Raw genomic sequence first — 20,026 nt, 5'->3', positions numbered from 1 at the left:
AGGTAAAGAGAAAAGGTGAAAGTGGATCCCCTTGTCTAATACCCCTACTAGCTGGAAAAAAATCCCTTACCACCCCATTTTCTAGGATGAGTAGTGACAAGAGCTGACACAACCAAACATCCAACCACACCATCTTTCACCGAACCCACACTTCCTCAAAACCTCTACTAGGAATTGCTAGTCCACCAAATCATAGGCTTTCTCACGATTAAGCTTACAAACAAAGCCTCTTTGCTTAGACCTCTTCATCTCCTCCACACATTCGTTGGCAACTAGGATCTAATCAATTATCTGTCGTCCATGGATGAATGCCCCTTGGGCCTGACTAATAATGGAGGGAAGGATTTCTTTAATCCTCAAAGGCAACACCTTTGCCAGGATTTTATAGATACTAATTACCAAACTAATTAGCTTGAAGTTTTTAAGATGGATGGCATCAGACTTCTTTAGAATTAGAGCCAAGAAAGTAGCATTAATGCCTCGGCTGACTATATGCTTATCTACAAACTCATTAAAAACCTCACAAAGATCATTTTTTATCACATCCCAACAATCTCGGAAAAAGGCTTGGAACATGTTCATATGCAGAGTATCATGGCTTTTCCAACCAATGGTTTCATTATGGAAACTAGGCCAAAAAATTAGCTTGAAGTACCATTTTAAGCGTGTTTTTGTTTTGGAAAAGGTTTCCATTACAACTCTTGCAAAGAAATGACAATAATGTGTAAAATAATATTGTTAAGTCACTTGATTAGGCTACTTGTTGGCATTCCCTTTATGGGACATCAAAATGGTGGGAATGAACCTAATACTCTGTATGCAACAAGGGAAATTTATGAGGGCTCCAGACCACAACTAAAGTCTTATGGCCCCAGACCTAAGTTCTATATTATAGATATACATGAAGTGTAAGTACACAATTTAGATGAAATATAATCATCAAAAGTTTATCAAGTAATATATATTTAGTTAAGACTAATTTGATTTGTTTTTCATATATTCTCTAGTGTTCTAGGTATTAGTCCATTATTTACGGTTCCATTTGCATCAAATCAACCTATAACCTATATACAAGGTACTAACACCATCTTTATTGTAATTATGCGGTTATCATATTTCATGAATATCTACATTTTTCTAAATTTTCTCTGTTTTATTTTTCTTTTCTGTTAGTGTAGGGGTATTTCTGTCTTTATGCTTATGTTGAGGTTGCTGATCTGTAATATTATATTAGAACTAGTGTCCCTCACTTAAATAAGGGCACATGTGTCTTTTCCAATATGTTAGTAATATAAAACATGTCTGGCCGAATGGGAGAAGTGATCTTTCCCTAAGACCAGTCTTTTCTTATCTCATTTTCTCCTCCTTTCTCTCTCTCTCTTTCTTTCTTCTTTCTTCTTCTCTCTTCTTGGTTGTTATCAGACTAATAGAACTCAAAGGTAGGCCAAATTATAATATGGTATCAGAGCACAACTAAGCAACTCAGATCTGCCCAGATTTCTATTTTCTGCGCACTCAATCTAGGGTTTTCTCTTGACTTCTCTGCCATCAATTGGAGATAAGGGAAAGGGCTGAAAAGGAGTGGTCGCCCTCTTCCCTTGGAGGTTTCTATGCCTCCAGTTGTGCTGTTCATGGTCGGTTGCTGTGGTTTCTAAGAAGCCCACCCCTAATCGATGAAGAGAAGAGGGTTGATTCGTGTGGTGCAGTGGGTGTCTTGTGTGGACTGGTTTTCTTCTTGTGTGGTTTGTTTTCCGAGTGATGAGGTAAGAGATTTCTATGCATATTTTTGTTATGAATCAAATAGGAAGTATGTTTCAAATCGTATGATGGGATTTCAAACTGTAGTGTGCTAGGGTTTATGCTGCTTTTTGTGTGATTTGAAGGGGGAGTGGTTGTCATATAGTGGTGAGATTTCAGGTAGTCGTAGGGTAGGGTTTGTGGTGTAAAGAGTGCAACCTTCAGCAATAACAAGTGCTGAAACCAGTGTGATCAGTGTGATCAAGTAGTGTGCAGTGTGTCGAATTCAGTAATAACAGAATTCAGCAATGGGAGATAACAGTGATAGCAAATCTAATGTGATGATACCTATTGACTACCTGAATGTTCAAATGACCTCCATTAAACTGAATGGAGAGAATTATGTACCTTGGGCTAAATCTGTAGAAGTTTTTCTGAAGGCAAAGAAGAAGGTGAAACACATAAGGGAGGAGCAACCCTCCACTAATTCTCATGAGTATGAAGACTGGGAACAAGAGGATACACAGATTATCACGTGGTTATGGAACAATATGGAATCCAAGATTAGTGTAAATTTCATGTTTCTTGACACTGCCAAAGATGTGTGGGACCATGCTAAGAAGTTGTATTCTGGTCAAGACAATACAACAAGAGTATATCAGCTGTATTAGGAATACTTTAATCTGCAACAGGGCAATCAGAGTCTTGAGGAGTACTATGCTACTATGAGAAACATTCGTAATGAGTTGAATGTTTATCACCCCCTCACTTCTGATGTCAAAATTCAGCAACAACAGAGAGAACAGCTTGATGTGACTCGATTTTTGATGGGGCTGAAATCTGAGTATGAGCCAGTGCGGGCTCAGATACTAGGAGGGTCAGCTCTCCCTTCCTTAGAAGAGGTGTTTGCTCAACTTCAGAGGACTTCCATTGGATATACTGAGAACTCTAATGTCTCTGATAGATTAGCCTTTGCAGTGTCAAGGGGCCGTGGTGTTATAGGTGGAGCTTGAGGAGTTCAGTCTGGCCGTGGTGGTAGCAGTGGTCCGGTATATGGCCGAAGTGGTGGTGGTCGTACTGGAGGTAGAGATTCAGGGGGAGCCCGTGGCAAAGGACGTGGCTCGGGTCCGAGGAGATGTACTCATTGTGGTATGGATGAACATACCATTAATTATTGCTATGACTTGCATGATCCACCCTCAACTTGGGCCAATCATGCCTTGACTAGTGACACCAGTTTCAGACAGGATAATCGTTCAGCTGATCAGATGCCTTCTATATCCACAGATGTTCCTAGGAAAGAGATGGTGAGTGTTCCCCGTGATGAATATGAGAGGTTTTTCCAATCCACATCTCAGTAGAACACGGCTACTTTTGCACACTCAGGTATGGCTTGTTTGGCATCCACACCCAATCCCTAGATTATTGACTCTGGAGCCTCCAATCACATGATTGGAATTCCAAGTGTGTTTTCTTCCCTCTCTCATTGCTCAACATCACAATTTGTTACCCTTGGTAATGGTTCCACATCCTCGATTTGTGGTGTTGGCAATGTTAACTTGATGCCCTTATCTTTATCCTCAGTTTTGTATGTCCTTAAATTTCTGTTTAACCTTATGTCTGTTAGTAAGTTGACCAAGTCACTCAATTGCTCTATTACTTTTTGCCCTTCTAAGTGTGTTTTTCAGGATCTCAAGACAGGGATGAAGATTGGTGGAGGGCATGAAGACGGTGGTTGAAGAACATCAACAGCTCTCCAGTCATCTCTCTCTCCTCTCCAGTGGCACTTTCGATTTGGTCATCCTTTACTGAAAGTTTTGAAATCTTTGGTTCCTTTGTTGAGTCAACTTTCTGCTTTAGACTGAGTCGTGTCAGTTGGGGAAACATCATTGTATTCCCTTTAGTCCTAGGGTTGATAACCGTGTGTCGAGTCCTTTTTCTTTGGTTCATTCCGATGTTTGAGGTCCTTATAAAGTGATGTCATACAATGAATATAGATATTTTGTCATTTTTGTTAATTTTTCAAGGATGGAGTGGCTCTATGTAATGAAAGAAAGAAGTGAATTGTTTATCATCCTCCAAAAATTTTATGCTAAGATTCGCAATCAATTTGGTGTTCACATTAAAATTTTTCGTTCTGATAATGGCCGTGAATATTTATCTTCATCATTTCAAGAATACTTAGACCAACATGGCATTATACATCAGACCTCATGTACCTACACCCCACAAAAAAATGGGGTGGCTAAGAAAAAGAATCGTCATCTTTTGGAAACAACATGTTCCCTCATGCATCACATGAATGTTCCCATACCCTTTTGGAGTGATGCGGTGCTTACTTCTTACTTCTTGATTAATCGGATGCCTACGTCTATCCTTGATGGTCATTCCCCATTCACTATCTTGTTTCCCACCTTGTCTCCGCTTCCTCTTTCTCCTCGGGTTTTTGGGTGTGTCTGTTTCGTCCATAATCTGGACCCCGAGAATGACAAGTTAGACGCACAATCCATTAAGTGCATCTTCCTTGGCTATTCTTGGACCCAAAAAGGGTATAAGTGTTACCATCCTAGTTCTCGACGTTCCTTTGTGTGTTGATGTTACCTTCTTTGAGTCTATTCTGTTTTTCTTGGGGTCCGGTGATGCTTCTTCCTCCTCATCACCTCTCCCTCTTCCACTTCCAGTTGCCGATTCTGTTCCCCTTGTTCTAGTCGTGACCAAGTCCTTGCCTCCAGTGCCACCACCTGTTGAACGCCCACCTATCCGTCAAGTGTATACACATCGCCCACATGTACCGGCTGCTACTCCTCCAGCTCCATCACCGTCGATAGATCCGGTAGTTGTCTCCACACCAGCTCCAAACCCAGTATCTGATCTTGATCTTCCCATTGCCTTGCGGAAAGGTAAATGCACCCGTACCCTTCATCCTATTTCTAATTATGTTTCACTCACTCACCTTTCTGCTTCCCATCGCTAGTTTATCTCTTTGTTATCCTCAGTTGTTGTTCCTAAGGATGTCTAGGAAGCCCTTGCCTCTCCAAGGTGGTGTCGTGCATTGGAAGAAAAACTCTCAGCTCTAATTCATAAACATACTTAGGACCTCACCACTCTTCCTCTTGGGAAGCAGGTTGTCGGTTGTAAGTGGGTTTATACCGTTAAGTATTTACCTGATGGTAGTGTTGAGCGCCTGAAAGCTCGATTGGTTGCAAAAGGGTACTCCCAAACCTATGGTATTAACTACACAATGACCTTCTCCCCAGTTGCTAAGATAGGTTCGGTTCGTGTTGTGATATCTCTTGCTGCTATTTATGATTGGCCCCTCTATCAGCTTGATATCAAGAATGCTTTTTTGCATGGTGATTTGCTCGAGGAGGTCTACATGGATCAACCACCGGGGTTTGTTGCTCAAGGGGAGGATGGAAGGTATGTAGACTAAAGAAGGCTATATATGGGCTTAAACAGTTTCCTCGAGCATGGTTTGGTAGGTTCAATGAGGTGGTAAAGAAGTTTGGTATGAAACAATGCCAAGTTGATCATTCTGTCTTCAGTCATAACTCTCAGGCAGGAAAATTCCTATTGGTGGTGTATGTAGATGATATTGTTATTACTGGGAATGATAAAATGGGCATTGACAGGTTGAAGACTTTTCTACAGGAACAATTTCCAACAAAGGACCTTGGTAAATTGAAATATTTCTTGGGGATAGAAGTAGCAAGATCTAAGCATGGTATTAATTTGTGTCAGAGGAAATATGTGCTTGATTTGCTAGAGGAAACAAGTTTGTTAGGTGCTAAACCAACTGAAACACCTATAGAAACAAATACTAGGTTGAGTAGTGATATGGGTGAAGTGTTTGAAGGCCCTGGCAGATACTGGCGACTTGCAGGTAAACTAAACTACCTAACCATTACTCGGCCAAATATTTCATTTGCGGTTAGTGTGATAAGTCAGTTCATGCAGAAACATCTGGTTCCTCATTGGGATGTTGTTCTAAGAATTGTGAGGTATTTAAAAAGGGCCCCTGGTCGTGGTTTGATATACAAAAGTGGTGGAAAACTTGAAATAGAAGGGTATACTAATGCTGATTGGGCCGGTTCTATGTCTTATAGGAGGTCTACCACAGGCTATTGCACTTTTCTTGGGGTAATCTGGTGACATGGAAAAGTAAGAAGCAGATAGTCGTGGTGAGAAGCAGTGCAAAGGCAGAATATAGTGCTATGGTACATACTGCTTGTGTATTAGTGTGGCTAAGGAACCTTCTACAGGAGATAGGATACAATATTAACACTCCAATGAAGCTCTATTGTGACAATCAGGCTGCAATTCATATTTCTTCTAATCCGGTGTTTCATGAAAGAACCAAGCACATAGAGGTTAACTGTTACTTTGTGAGAGAGAAGGTGCTGAATGGAATGATAGACACTGCATATGTTAACACAGGGAACCAGTGGGCAGACTTATTTACAAAATGATTGAGTTGGGGAAGAGTGGACTACATATGTAACAAGCTGGGATTATATGATATATACTCATCAGCTTGAGGGGGAGTGTTAGTGTAGGGGTATTTCTGTCTTTGTACTTATGTTAAGGTTGCTGATCTGTAATATTATATTAGAACTAGTGTCCCTCACTTAAATAAGGGCACATGTATCTTTTCCATTATGTTAGTAATATAAAACATGTCTGGCCGAATGGGAGAAGTGATCTTTCCTAATTTGAACCAGGCTTTTCTTCTCTCCTTTTCTCGTCCTTTCTCTCTCTCTTTCTTTCTTCTTTCTTCTTCTCTCTTCTTGGCTGTTATCAGACTAACAGAACTCAAAGGCAGGCCGAATTATAATATTTTCAAATATGGATGTACATATTCCTTGACCCCTTTCTGATTGAAACTTCCTTTTATATGCTTCTTTCCACGTATTGGTATCTTTTTGCTCTGGTGTAAAGGAGATATTTGCTTTGCTTAAGGTACAGAAGAAGACAATGCATATGTTTCTGCTCCACATGATAAGGTTCTCGACTGCATTACATCTTGCATCTCTGTGGCACGTCTAAGTGATCTTCTTGAACAGGGGAATAATTTGATGAATGTTTTCTTGTTTGCATTGTCGCCTGGGTTGCCATGGACAGGTATCTTTTTTATCCATTATAAATTGAACAAAATCACTTGGGTTTAATTGTTTGCATTTTCTACTTCTCTTAATTGTCTTCATTTTGGTAACTATTGCTACCATTGGACTCCTGAGGCCAGTCAAAATGGCAACTTTTTCATCAATGAAAGAGTTGTTTTCAAAGCTCCAGAGCATTGTCAACTCTCGGGATGCCCGTCTATATGCTAATGCAACTTCTTTGATTCATGAGGTAATTCCAAATCTTGATTTTCTGTTTATGGTTATCATGTATTCTTGTCCATCTCACTTTTTCAGTTGTACTTTCTTCAGATGTTTTGCTTTGTGCCACTTAAGCTAACTGAATGCATGAAGACAGTAAAGATTGCCCAGGTATTCTTCCTTCCTCCCCATTGAATATTCCACTCGAAAACAGTTAAAACCAAAAACAATCAACTTCTTAAATCTTGCAATCTCATTTACATTCTTTATATCTTATTATTTGATGATATGTTTACCAAAGCAGGTAAAGTATTCTTTCTCCATGTGTGTCTGAGGTGGCAACCTATAAAGGCTCCACTTGGTACACCATATTAACCCATTCCAGTGAAGCAAATTTTAGCCTAACCAAATAAAACTTCTTTTTACCTTTGTTTATTTAAATAAAGAGTTCAAGAAGATCAACTGGAAAGAAAACGCAAGGGATATTATTTGTAAAAGGGAAAATAAACGTGTTTACTTTTGTTTATTCCCTCATATACAGTCTTCTTGCCATACAACTTATCAAAAACAAAAAAGGGAAACTAGGCATATTTCTAATGGAGGTTTTTGCTCAAGATTTATGTAAATATTTCTGTATACCTGAGTTATCCTTTATATCAAATTTCTTGAGAAGGTTATGACTTCAGTTGATTAGGATTCATTGGTTTCATTTTGTATACTTTCTTATATTTATTTTAATTCCTTGGATGTTATAAATGAAATTCAGGTTCACATCAGTGCATCAGATTGCCTACTTGAAATAACCCAGCTTTATAAAGCCACTGCACCTGTACAGTGGAAAGATAACGGGCTTAAGAGCGATCTCGTTTCCTTATATGAGATTGAAAGGAGCGAGCAGGCCAAGTCATCATTAAGGAAATGTATCAACATTATTGAGGATCTTGAGCTAAAAAATGCCTCAACTTCTGAGATTGCACACTGAAGGCACCAAGGTGAGTAACATGTATAGAAATGGAATACAAATGTACGACATTCAAACTTGTATATAACAGCCCATTTTCTAACAGAAAAAAGGATGTGTAGAACGAAAAAATTCATTTTTGGGTGTTGGATGTTTCTTTTTCAAGAAAAAATACACACTATTTATGACTGATATTGTGTATCATGAATAAAATGACTTGAAAACAATTTTTTGTGAGAGTTGAGCCTATGATTCTTCTATAAACATACAAAATAATTTTATGTAGATATAAGCATATATTTAAATATTATCATTGAGGTGGATCCACTTACAATACAATCATTCATAAATCAAATTCATGTTCCCTTAACCAGATCAGTTTTGAATTTGACTTTGGACAAAAGAATACCATTTCCAGCCTTGTGAAACAAACTTGGGCAGTTACTACCATCTTGTGTTGAAAATTGAAATGGTCATCCAGATTTCTGTCTATAGGCAATTTAAAATGGGTCACGCTGCATGTAACAAAATTACCTGCTTTTTAATATCAATGAATTGCAACTTGTCAAAAGAAAATTCAACTTTACTGCACCGTTAATGTTTTGCCATGTGGAAAATTATGTTCTACCAAATGTAACCAGGGTATAAACTTTAAGGCTATGTTTGGTTTGAAGGAAAAGGTAGGGAAAGGAAGTGAAATTTTCCTCCCTATGCAAGGTTTGTAAAGGTTTCTCTACATTTCCCTTCCTTTTCCTACTTTTTCCCTCAAACCAAACACAGCCTGAAGTATTGATATGTATTGATCAATATGATTCAATATGTATCACTTTATACCGTCGCCAACTGATATGATGCTGGAAAGACATGGTACTGAAACAACTTGCAACCAATCAACCAGCACCATTATAGTAACCAATCAGGTGGGCTTTTATCAAATTCAGGGGGAGTTGTGATTGGTCAAAGCCTTTCACGTAACATGTCTTTCTGGCATCACAGATTTTCCTTTTGTTTCCATGGCCACACAATGGTGGTAACCCTACGAAAAAAAAAAAAACCGTTTTTGGTATTAGACCAATGCTGCGTTAATCCAGCTATTGACTCTCCAATTAATACTATAAATCCCTCAAACATTAAAATTTGAATTCAAATGAACTTTTTTTTTCACTTCAATTCAAATGAACTCCTTAATCCTTGTAACCAAGGCAATATCTATTATGCCAAAAAGCAAAAGGTGTAATATATATGAACTTCGATTAATCAGTAAATCACCCCCCCCCCCCTCCTTTGATGAATACCAGGTATTGGTTACCACATACTACCTTTATGAAATTAGTTGATTGGTTATTCAGGTTTAATGTCTGGTGTCATAAACTCATTATTAATACTGTTTTTCTTTTTTCTTTTGGCTTCATGGGGTATGAGTGTAACCCATCTCCCATACTCATAGCCCCCACATCCCAGATGAAAAAGGAAATGGATCTATAGTCTCCGCTACTACCAGCTAGAGGCCTTACACATTGAACCAGTTGGTACCTTCGATTGATACTGGACCTGGCTGAGTCACTCCTAATACAATGGGTCGGCTTATACATAGTGCAACAAGAGAGAAGCAAAATACACAATAAAGGAGTGGGTTTACTAAGCCATGTCATCTGATTTTTGACGAACGATTTTTTTTTTCTTTTTTTTTTTTTTTGTGTTATTTGGAGCTACGCACCACTAATAGCCCTTTCCCCAAATCGGTGGTTGCGGAAATCCACTCCGCATCAATGCTGGAACAAACCAGCTAACATACTAGTGAACCACCCCTTGGTTGTCTGACAAATGCTTTTTCAAGACATGAAGACACCCATATTCTGCATCTACCAGCCATCAGGAGCAATCACTGTCCATTACCGCCAAACTTGCACGAATTAAACAAGCTAAGTACAAAATATGAAATAACTTGGACCAGAATAAAAGGCTTCAAAGAGAAAATGGATCAGATGTGGAGCAACTAAACCAATAGAGAGCATGGTATAATGAGAAGTAAAGTTAGAACTACCAAAATGGGGCAGAGGGGAATTGGTAATATACAATAAAAAACCAAAATGCTGCAATAGAGAATCATGCTCGTACAGGAGGTGCCAGCAAGTAACAATATTAGCAACAGGGAACGCAAGCTAATGGAGGAGCTTGAACAGTGGGCAGAGATGGAGCAACCCTATTGGGTTCAAAAGAGCCAAGGAAACTGGGAGAAAGGAGATAGGAACACTAGCTACTTCCACTTTTCAGTGATAAAATTGCAGATGTTTTACCAGAATTGATTGGATAAAAATTGATAGGGGAAATAGACTACAATGCCAAAAGGAATTCAATAAACACTGACAAGCCACTGCCAATTACGTGTTCAATGCCTGTTTTTCCATGCTTAGATTACTTGCTCTCATACTTTGAAAGTACAAAGGAAGAGAATAAGACTGCAAGCAATGTTTTAGGTAAAGAGGAAATCAAGATGGTGGTCTTTGTTCAAGCCGACCTGAAAGCGCCAGCATCTAACAGCCTCAAGCGCCCCCCCCCCCCCCGCCGATTTAAACAATACTAATTTTGTTTTGACTTTAAAGAAAAAACAAACATGAGGTTATAAGCCAATTGTATGCTATACAAGATAGTTGCAAAGATCCTGACTAGACAACTATAAACAATAAAAGTTCGTTCTAGGATGGCATATTCTTAATAAATGTATTATTGCTCAAGAAATAATCAAAGAGGTTAAGAAGAAAGGGACTGTTCTTGTTCAAAATGGATCTTTCAAAGGACTATGACAAAGTCAAGTGGCTGTTCATCCATGCCATGCTTCAAAACCTAAAACGACACCCAGATTTTTGTAAACTCATTAAGTTGTGCTCTAATACACAAAGTATTAGTGCACAAGATTGGCTATCCATTATCGCCATTTACTCTTGAAAGAGGGCTACAACAAGATTGTCCATTATCACCACACCATTCTTTTTATACTTAGCATCAAGATTGGTTCAAGGTTGATGAAGCGATAGGAATTCCAAAATCCACCATGAAAAGCTTGCAGCCAACTAGACTCCCAACCTGGGGTCCCCATTAAGGCTCAGTTTGGAAGGAGTACAAATGCAAATATATAGAGTATAAAACCTTATATTTTGTATTACTTTGTATGCATTTGCACTGTATACATTTGCATTTGTACTCTTTCCAAACTGAGCCTTAGGGAATTTTACTACTTTCATTAGCTTATAGCTTGGGAGGAGAATATGGAGCCTTCAATAGGTGAAAGTAACAAGAATGAGCCCATATGGAAGTTGTTATGAGCCATGAAAAGGTTACCTCCAAGGATAACAACGTTAGTGTGAATAGAGAGATGCTTGTTAAGGCATTAACCACGAATGAAGAAGGGATGAAACTTTTTGATGGAGATGTCACCTGCAGTATCGATAAAATAGAACCAGAGACCATTGGCTCTCACCAATCGTTAACAATGAAAGATGAAAATTGAATGCTGATAGAATGGATGTTCATATGGGGTAGGAGCTCTACTTCATACTGTTCAGAGACATCTTCGGTGCTGTTTGAGGCCTTTCTCATTTTATGGAAAATATGAAGAATCGGAATGAGGTAACCTTCAACCATGAACAACCAAGCAAGGTGCCAACCAACTAGTTGGTAAGGTTTTCGGCTGGTTGTAGTGGAGACGTGGGACTGAATCCTGCCTGCAACTGGGTTGGGGGATAGAAGAGGCAAACGTTTCCTCCATCCTCTACCCTTGAAGTGGAGGGTCTCATGTTTAAGCAAAGATTGTATTTGGGCTTAATTCAGGGATTGATTTATCATTGAGGGTGATATGTAGATAGTAGTGAATGAAGACCCTTAAAAGGTAACCAAGCAACCATATCGTGAAAAATTGGCTCCATTGTTGTGGATTGTAAATCTAAAGCAAAGGAGTTGTATCCTTTGAACATGTATTTTATTTGGGTCATGGCTGAGCTGGCCCTATAAGACACGTGGCCGCCCAACTATTGCCCTGCCACTTCATTCTAACCCAGTCGGATCGGCATAGTTCGGCCATGTCAAGCTAGCTCGACCAAGTTATGCTATTACTTCCAGCTACGTCAACAACACATCATATGGATGAGCACAGCTACGGGTAAAGAGGAGTAAGGAAGACGACACCATTGGGGAATGGGACTCTATCCCGAATACCTCAGTGGCTAACTTCATCCCGACAACCTTGGAAGCCTAGTCCAACCAGGACACAGATTTTTAGCTATAAAAAGGTACTCCATGCTCACTGTAAGGTATCCAACTTCTGAGACTTACATCGCTACTTAGCTCGGACCGACATCCTTATAGCTCAGCCTGACCATCCTATCACCTCCTATTGACTTGAGCGTCAGAGTTCTTACCCAGGGATAACTCTTCGGGCCTCTGATTTTTGTTTCCTTGATCACAGGTCTTGAAGCGCGGCCTCGCCCTTGTAGCTTGGTCCCGCCTCACCAGCAAGGACTATTTGATTGCCTTCCTTGGTTCGTGCACCACCTCGGATTGAGCAGCATCAGATTAGCGCCGTTTGTGGAAATGACACAGAAAGCCTTTCCCAAAAATCTCTTTTCTCACCGCGCAGTCAAGGAAATGATTAAGATGCCTAAAACCAGTCTGAACGAGCAACTGGCCATTCCCCATGTCTGGAGAACCAAGAAGTCCTGCAACCTTTGGCCGCAGTAGATCCAGCGCAGTTTTGAGCCATGCAAGAAAATGTTGATAAAATCTTCGAATTCATGCAAACACTAGGGTTTGTCGTGCCACACAACCGGGTGATCCCCCCTTACGCCCTAGCTTGCACAAAGGGCGATCCTTGGACCAAGGACCCCAAAGCACACTAGTCAAACATAAGGGGAGAGCGATCCGAGCATATGAGGCAAGACACGACACGAAGGCCCGCCGCCACTGCCCATTCCCGATGACAGGACTACCATAACCAGACATACTAGTCAGCGAGCATCCCCACCAAAGAAAGGCTCGGCAAAAGGATGTCGCCCTTCATAGTTTTAGTCACCGAGTCAAGCTCGGTCAAGGATCACCCCCCACAACCCAAAAGAGAGGCCATACACACTGTAGTCCCAAACAATAGAGATGTAGAAATTAAAGAGCTCTGACAACGTCTGGAAGAGTTAGAGCGCACTTCCACCCATAAGAGTGCAATTCCCACCGTAAACCAACTTGTCTAGGCCACTGCGCATATCACCAAGGAGCCACCCTTCATCCAGGACATAGTGGACGAGGTACCCCCTATCGGATGGCGAGCCCCCGAATTCGACAGGTACGACGGGAACTCCAACCCTTTCGACCATGTCACGACACTCAAAACCCAGATGATGCTACATGGTGCGTTAGAGGGATTGATGTGCAAAGCCCTTGTAACCATGCTGCAAGGCCCAGCCTTAGCATGGTACTCCTCCCTGCCGCCGAGGTCTATAGCGTCATGGTGCGCCGGAGGAATTGCATATCCCTTGTAACCACGTTGCAAGGCCCAACCTTAGCATGGTACTCCTCCTTGTTGCCAATGTCTATAGCATCATGGACCCAACTAGAGAATTAGTTCCTGGCACAATTCACAACTAGTTAGAAGCATTGGAAAACCTCAGCCAGCCTTATGCAAGTCCAACAGAGAAAGATGGAGTCCCTTAGAGATTACCTAGCAAGGTTCAACAAAGAAGCACTTCAAGTTAGGGACTTGAATCAATTAGTCACGGTGACAGCCATACAACACGGACTCTGCCCTTCCTCATTCAACTTCTCCATCTCCAAGAATCCTCCTCAAATGTTGGTCGTGCTAATGAGCCATGCACAAAAGTATATCAACGCTGAAGAGGCCCAGGCCCAGATCAGAGACGAGGATGAGAAGCCCAACATAAAAAGGAGAGAGAATGATGAGTGGAAGTCCGAGAGGTCAAATAAAGACCACAAGAGGCAAGACCGTCGAACCAACCATAGACATCGCACCCCTCTGTCGACCTATCGGAACTTTACGCCGCTTAAATTCACAACCGCAACTATTTCAAGTGGCCTGAGAAGGATGAAGACGCAAAGTAACAAGAGGAACTGAGACAAATATTGCAAGTTCCACAAGAACCATGGCCACGATATAGAGAACTATTTTGACCTGTGCAACCATATAGAAGATCTAATTAGGCACGGTTATCTCAGTGGCTTCGTATACTGAACGGAGAAGTCAGTCCAAGAGCAAAGAAGAACGAATGAAGCTCGACAACCTCCACCCTGAGGCCCTCCAACCGACGTCATCCACGTGATATCGGGAGGAAGCGCCTCCGGAGGGAAAAGCAGCTCGGGACAGAAAAGATATGCTCGGATATGCGAGATCGACGACCGAGGTCATGGGAGGAGGCGCAACACATTTATAAACTTTACTGACTACGATCTCCGAGGAGTCCAAACACCGCATGGAGATTCCTTGGTCGTCACAACTGAAGTGGCCAACTTTGAGCTATGGCGGATCCTAATCGACACAGGGAGTTCTGCCAATGTACTGTTTGAAGATGCATTTGAAAACCTCGGCATTGCCTAAGAACTACTTACACTAGTTAGCATTCCCTTGATGGGATTTTCGGGAGAGTCCTTCCAGCCCACTAGGAGGATGGCTCTTCCCCTCTTGATTGGAGATGGCGACGTGACTGCAACGGCCATGGTAGACTTCATCATGGTGTGCTGCCCCTCCTCTTACAATGTGATCCTCGGCAGGTCGACCCTCAATGCCCTGCAGGTTGTAGTCTCAACATACCACCTCGCCATTAAATTTCCAACCAAGTATGGCATAGGCATGGTGCGTGGGTACCAAAAAACGACGTGACATTGCTATCAATTATCTTGCCAAGGACTACATCCAGTAACAGAGGCGAAAGCATATGACCTGCGTGACGAAGTGAAGGCACAACGTAGCCGACCTGTGGAAGACCTCATCCAGGTCCCATTATTTGAGGAAGACCCCGAAAAGACAATCCAAGTTGGCTCCTTGCTAGGCGACCACCTCCGAGAGGAACTTGTTTGACCATTGAGGAATAATGCCGACGTGTTTGCATGGTCAATAGAGGACATTTCTGGAATTGATCCTGAAGTTATCACAAATCGACTGAACATTAACCCCCGTTACTGACCCGTAAAGCAGAAGAAGAGCAACTTTGCCTTAGAGAGGTGACAAGTGATCGCTGAGGAAGTACAGAAGTTGCTCGATGCCAACTTCATTAGGGAGGTCAAATACCCCAATTGGCTGGCCAACATAGTGATGGTGAAGAAGGCCAATGACTAAGCCTAAATGTAGAGGAAGAATGCCCTTGCCCACTAAGGCCTAAGGGTGGTCGAGGAACTCTACACTGTTTCCGACTTAACGACTGAGCTAGCTGGGAAACGGCTAGCCCCAAAAAGGCCGCAAAGGCTCTCAAAAGTAGAAACTAAGTGTCCCATGGCTGAGAGCTCGAAAACCAAAAGATCTCAGACAACGATCACCTCGGTCAATGCAAGACTGGGGACACTAAGGCATAGCCCAGCCGGCAACACCTCGACCAATGGTAACCGCAGTTAACACAAGATTGGAGACGCAGTCGGGCTATGCCTCTACCAAGAACACCTCGATCAGCACAAGACTGGGGAAGTCGAGCCATAGCTCGGCCGACTACACCTCGACCAGCACAAAGATTGGGGATTCTAAAGCTTAGCCTGGTTGGCCATGCCTCGGTCGGATATACCTCAACAAACAGACTAGAATCGTAAAGTACAAAGAGGACACCCAAAGCACAGTCCAACTCAACCAACACAATAGCCCAGTCGGGCATGCTTCGGTTGGAAAAAGGAAAATGCACATGCATAAGTATAGCAACAACAATAGGCATAGTCAACAAAAAGAAGAACTGATTCAACTTAATATGGTCCATTACATCATTTAAGGCTCGGCATACCGAGCCAACACAAAAAAAAAAAAGCAAAAAGTATTGAACATATGAGGCCACCAATTAGTCCTCGGTGGTAGAATCAGCAGCACCAATAGTAGCTTTGGCTTCATCCTCAGCTCCCTCGACAGACCCTTGTAGAGAATTGGGGTCAAAGGCATCCCAGCCTTGCGACTCAACGACCAACTCCGGGTGACGGTGAAGGATCCTTTGTCGGAAAAGGTTGAACCTAGCCACAAAGGAAGCCTCGGCATACTCATCCATGTGCAGCTGCATCTCCTCCGATGCCTTGTACTCGTTGATGGCTTCCTCAGTGGCCTCCGACCTCAACCTGTCCCGCTCATATTTGAGCTCGGTGATCTCCCGCTTCAGCTCCCAAACAAGACCAGCCTGCTCATCCAGTTACGCCTTTAGCTTGGCCACCTCCCTCTCTAGTGCAAACGACCGCTCCCCACCAGCCTGGAGCTCGGCCAAATGGGCCTTGTGCCACAGATATTCAGAGTGTTCCCGCTCGTATGATGATCGAACGTCACAGAGACAAATATGATAAGTACACTGAAAATGAGAGTAAAAACACAAGGAATAAGAAGAAGAGATTTACCTCGGCAACATACCGAAGCAATGCAAATTCCAATGCTCCGCTACCAACCCAGACCGACTCCCGAGCTATGGACATGGTCAAGATTCCCCGTAGTAGCTGCTTAGGAACCCCGGGCGACTCCAGATTATCATCTACGCGAACTGACCACCTCGGCACGTGCAGACCCGAGCTGCTTCCCGCCTCAATTACCGATGCACCCGCAGGATGAAGGACACCTTTAGGGTCAACCACTACAACGTCTTCTCATCGACCTCTCATTGTCGAACTCTTCTTCGCCAACAAGCCACCCTGTCTTCGGATCATGGCCACTCTTTTGCCTCAGGACAAGCTTCCGGTTGCACACCGACACGTTCCTGCCTTTGTCAGAGCGCCTTCATTCAACAAACAATTTCTTCATTGTTGGCCATGTTCACACTTGCAACATAGGAGGCCCAAGATAAGTACAAGGAAAACAAGATAAATTCAGTTCGACAAACAAAAGTAAAAGGAAATAGCCCGGCCACCCTTTCCATCAGCCCGATGAGCATCAGCATCTCCGAGCATGTGTACGCGATAACGTCGATTTCGTGGATCATGCTTAGGGTTGACCTCTACTCCCAAGTAAGCACTGACCATTGGGGTTGTGGCAGAGACGTCCTCGGCCCCTGTAGCTCGGTTGGAAAAGGGAGACCCCTAGGGATTCGCACAAAGAAGAACGACTCCTTCCAGTGCTTCATAGAAGAAGGGCCCCCGACCAATGAACGAATGTTTCATTGGGTGGAGAAGTAATAGTACCCTTGCTGGTGGTGTTTGAGTTGGAGCATAAAGCTACCATCCCCAGGATCAGTTTAGTATCGCGGATGGCATAATAGGACATAAGGCTGAGCAAAAACCTAAAGGAGTTCAACATCAACTGCACCGGCAACACCCTGTACCAGTTTAGCACCTTGGCGAACCCCTTGCTTAACGGGAATCTCAGCCTAGCCTCCAAGCTATGTTCATAAACACATAGCTCACTGGGATGAGCATTAGTGGCCATCTCCCTAGGCAACAGACACCTTATCTGGTATTCCGCGGGAATGGCATATGTATCTCGGATCTGAGCCAAATCCCTGGGCATCAAGATGCTGGGTGTGGTACCAAATGGGCGACCTACCCAAAGAGGAAGCTCCGTCTCCATCCCAAAGGGACCAACCTCGACTTCCTTAATTTTGGAAGTCACGAAGTCTCTCAGCTCAGGCTTGTAGGTCGAGCTACGAGAAGAGCTGGAACCAAAAATACTAGAGGACCTGGATGACGAAGAGGACCAATAAGATGAAGAGGACATATCGGGCAATTTGCGAAGCTGAACAATGAAAACTACCGAGCTATCTATCGAGCTACCCACCGAGCTATTTACTGAGCTATCCACCGAGCTATCTGTCGAACTATGTGACTGATGAATCTGTTGAGCAGTGGATGTTAAACTCTTGCAAGCGGTACTGAGGATAGGAAAGGGGGGGACCCCTTTTCCCTTTTATAACTTTTAGGGGCACAGACCGAGGAGAGATCAACGGTGCAGATGAAGCACCACTGACAACGCCTCAGAAGGCCAACCGATGGAACCAATAACGTATGACAGAAAGCCTCAAAAATTGAAGCAGCACCCTCGGCAGGCAGCGGTTGCACCCATTAATTACGTCAGTTCAGCTACTGTACCGGTCCAACCTTTGGCATAGAGACCCGCTGTACCGATCCAGCCTTCTATGCAAATCCTCGGCTAGACCACTCAAATCCTCGGACTAGGCGGCTTACGGCCACAAGGCTGCGTAATAGTTTGGCCGAGCATTCCCTCTCCTCGACAGCAAAACTGGGGGAGTGGTTCGGGAACCGAAATTTCAATTCTTATTTAAGTTTTGCAGTCGACGATCGAAGGACTCCTCGACAACGATCAACACAGCATGGACGATACGCATGCTCGAAAGTTCCTCAGCCGAGCAACGAACCTAGAAAACTTCATCTCTCAACTTCAAAACTGGGGAAGTGGTGTCCGAGTCATGGCTGAGATGGCCCTGCAAGACACGTGGCCTCTCAACTATCACCCTACCATGTCATCCTAACTTGGTTGAATCGGCATAGCTCGGCCACATCGGGCTAGCTTGACCAAGCTATATTATTACTATGGAACCCCATCTTATCCTTCCAGCCACGTCGACTACACGTCATATGGATGAACACAACTACGGGTAAAGAGGAATAAGGAAGACGACTCCGCTAGGGAATGAGACTCTATCCCGAATACCTTAGCGACTAACTTCATCCCGACAACCCCGGAAGCCCAGTCCGACCAAGACACAGATCTTCGGCTATAAAAAGGTACTCAATGTTTGAGGTAAGGCATCCAACTTCTAAGACCTACACCGCTATTTAGCTCGGACCGGCATCCTTATAGTTCAGCCCGACCATTCTATCACCTCCTACTGACTTGAGCGTTAGAGTTCTTACCCAGAGATAACTCCTCAGGCCTCTAACTTCTATTTCCTTGATCACAGGTTTTGAAGAGCGGCCTCACACTTGTAGCTCGACCCCGCCCGACCAGCAAGGACTATCTGATTGCCCTCCTCGGTTTGTGCACCACCTTGGATTGAGCAGCATCATATTCTATGAGGCAAATGAGGGAGATGTTTAGGATCAATGTTGATTCAGCTAATGAGATTTTTCACAAATCACTGATTTCTGAGATAATGGGTTTCATAAAAATCAGAGAAATTTCTTATTCGGTACCATTGTTGCCATGTCAACTGATTTCTCACAAATGGATTATGAGTTTGTTTGGTAATGATTATCAACAGTGATTTTTGTATCTATGCCACATCATCCAAAAATAATCAGAACCCAGCTAAAACCTCTTTTCAGCTTGATTTTGATAATCAGCTGATTTGCCAATTTCTCAAGAATTGGCCAACCAAACAACAAAATAATCAGCAATTTTAAAATTGCTGATGTAGTTCTAATTCTGAGATCCCAAACACCCCCGAGGTTGCCCATATATAGTTTAGCTAAAAATGCCTTGTCAAGGAAAGAGATTACTTTCAGGCCAAACAATATTTCTATTTTATATTCATTAGGCCATCATGAAAGATGCCTCTTCGTGTATTGATCATTTTAATTGATGAACGAAATCAGTTTAAACTTTGAAGGCTTTCCGAAAAAAAACACACACACACAAAGATCACATAAAAGTTGTTCCATATCATGTTTATTCATGATATATGATATAAAACTCATCTTCATTTTATAATAAAAAAGCAACATATATTCACCCATATTATTTGGTTTTTGGGAGTGCGAACTAATTGATCATTCTTTTGGATTACTAGCTAGTGGTGGTTACTATCGGTGTTTTCAAAACCAGATCAGACCGGTTTCTGTTTAACCCTAAAACTGTTTTTTAGCCAAAATTGTTGATTTGGTCAGC

At 42.5% G+C, this 20,026-nt stretch overlaps 1 protein-coding gene across 3 annotated transcripts in view; it reads left to right on the top strand.

Annotated features, from left to right (window-relative positions):
• LOC148845385 (ARM repeat superfamily protein) overlaps positions 1–8,258 on the top strand; it is a 125,346-nt gene extending 117,088 nt beyond the window's left edge. For 2 of the 3 annotated variants that reach the window (XM_088955616.1, XM_088955618.1), the window contains exons 32-35: positions 6,697–6,858; positions 6,980–7,089; positions 7,170–7,229; positions 7,825–8,258. In XM_088955616.1, coding sequence (XP_088811742.1) covers positions 6,697–6,858; positions 6,980–7,089; positions 7,170–7,229; positions 7,825–8,040 — 548 coding nt within the window. In that variant the 3' untranslated portion in view covers positions 8,041–8,258. The remainder of the gene's footprint in view (positions 1–6,696; positions 6,859–6,979; positions 7,090–7,169; positions 7,230–7,824) is intronic. The other variant, XM_088955617.1, reaches the window with a different exon arrangement.
• Positions 8,259–20,026: the final 11,768 nt, after the last annotated feature.

The sequence above is a fragment of the Nelumbo lutea genome, chromosome 7 (genome assembly GCF_056320005.1).
Source record: "Nelumbo lutea isolate HS-2025 chromosome 7, American lotus-T2T, whole genome shotgun sequence".
NCBI lineage: Eukaryota > Viridiplantae > Streptophyta > Magnoliopsida > Proteales > Nelumbonaceae > Nelumbo > Nelumbo lutea.
Note: the sequence above shows the minus strand (reverse complement) of the source record. Positions and strands in the feature narration are given on the sequence as shown.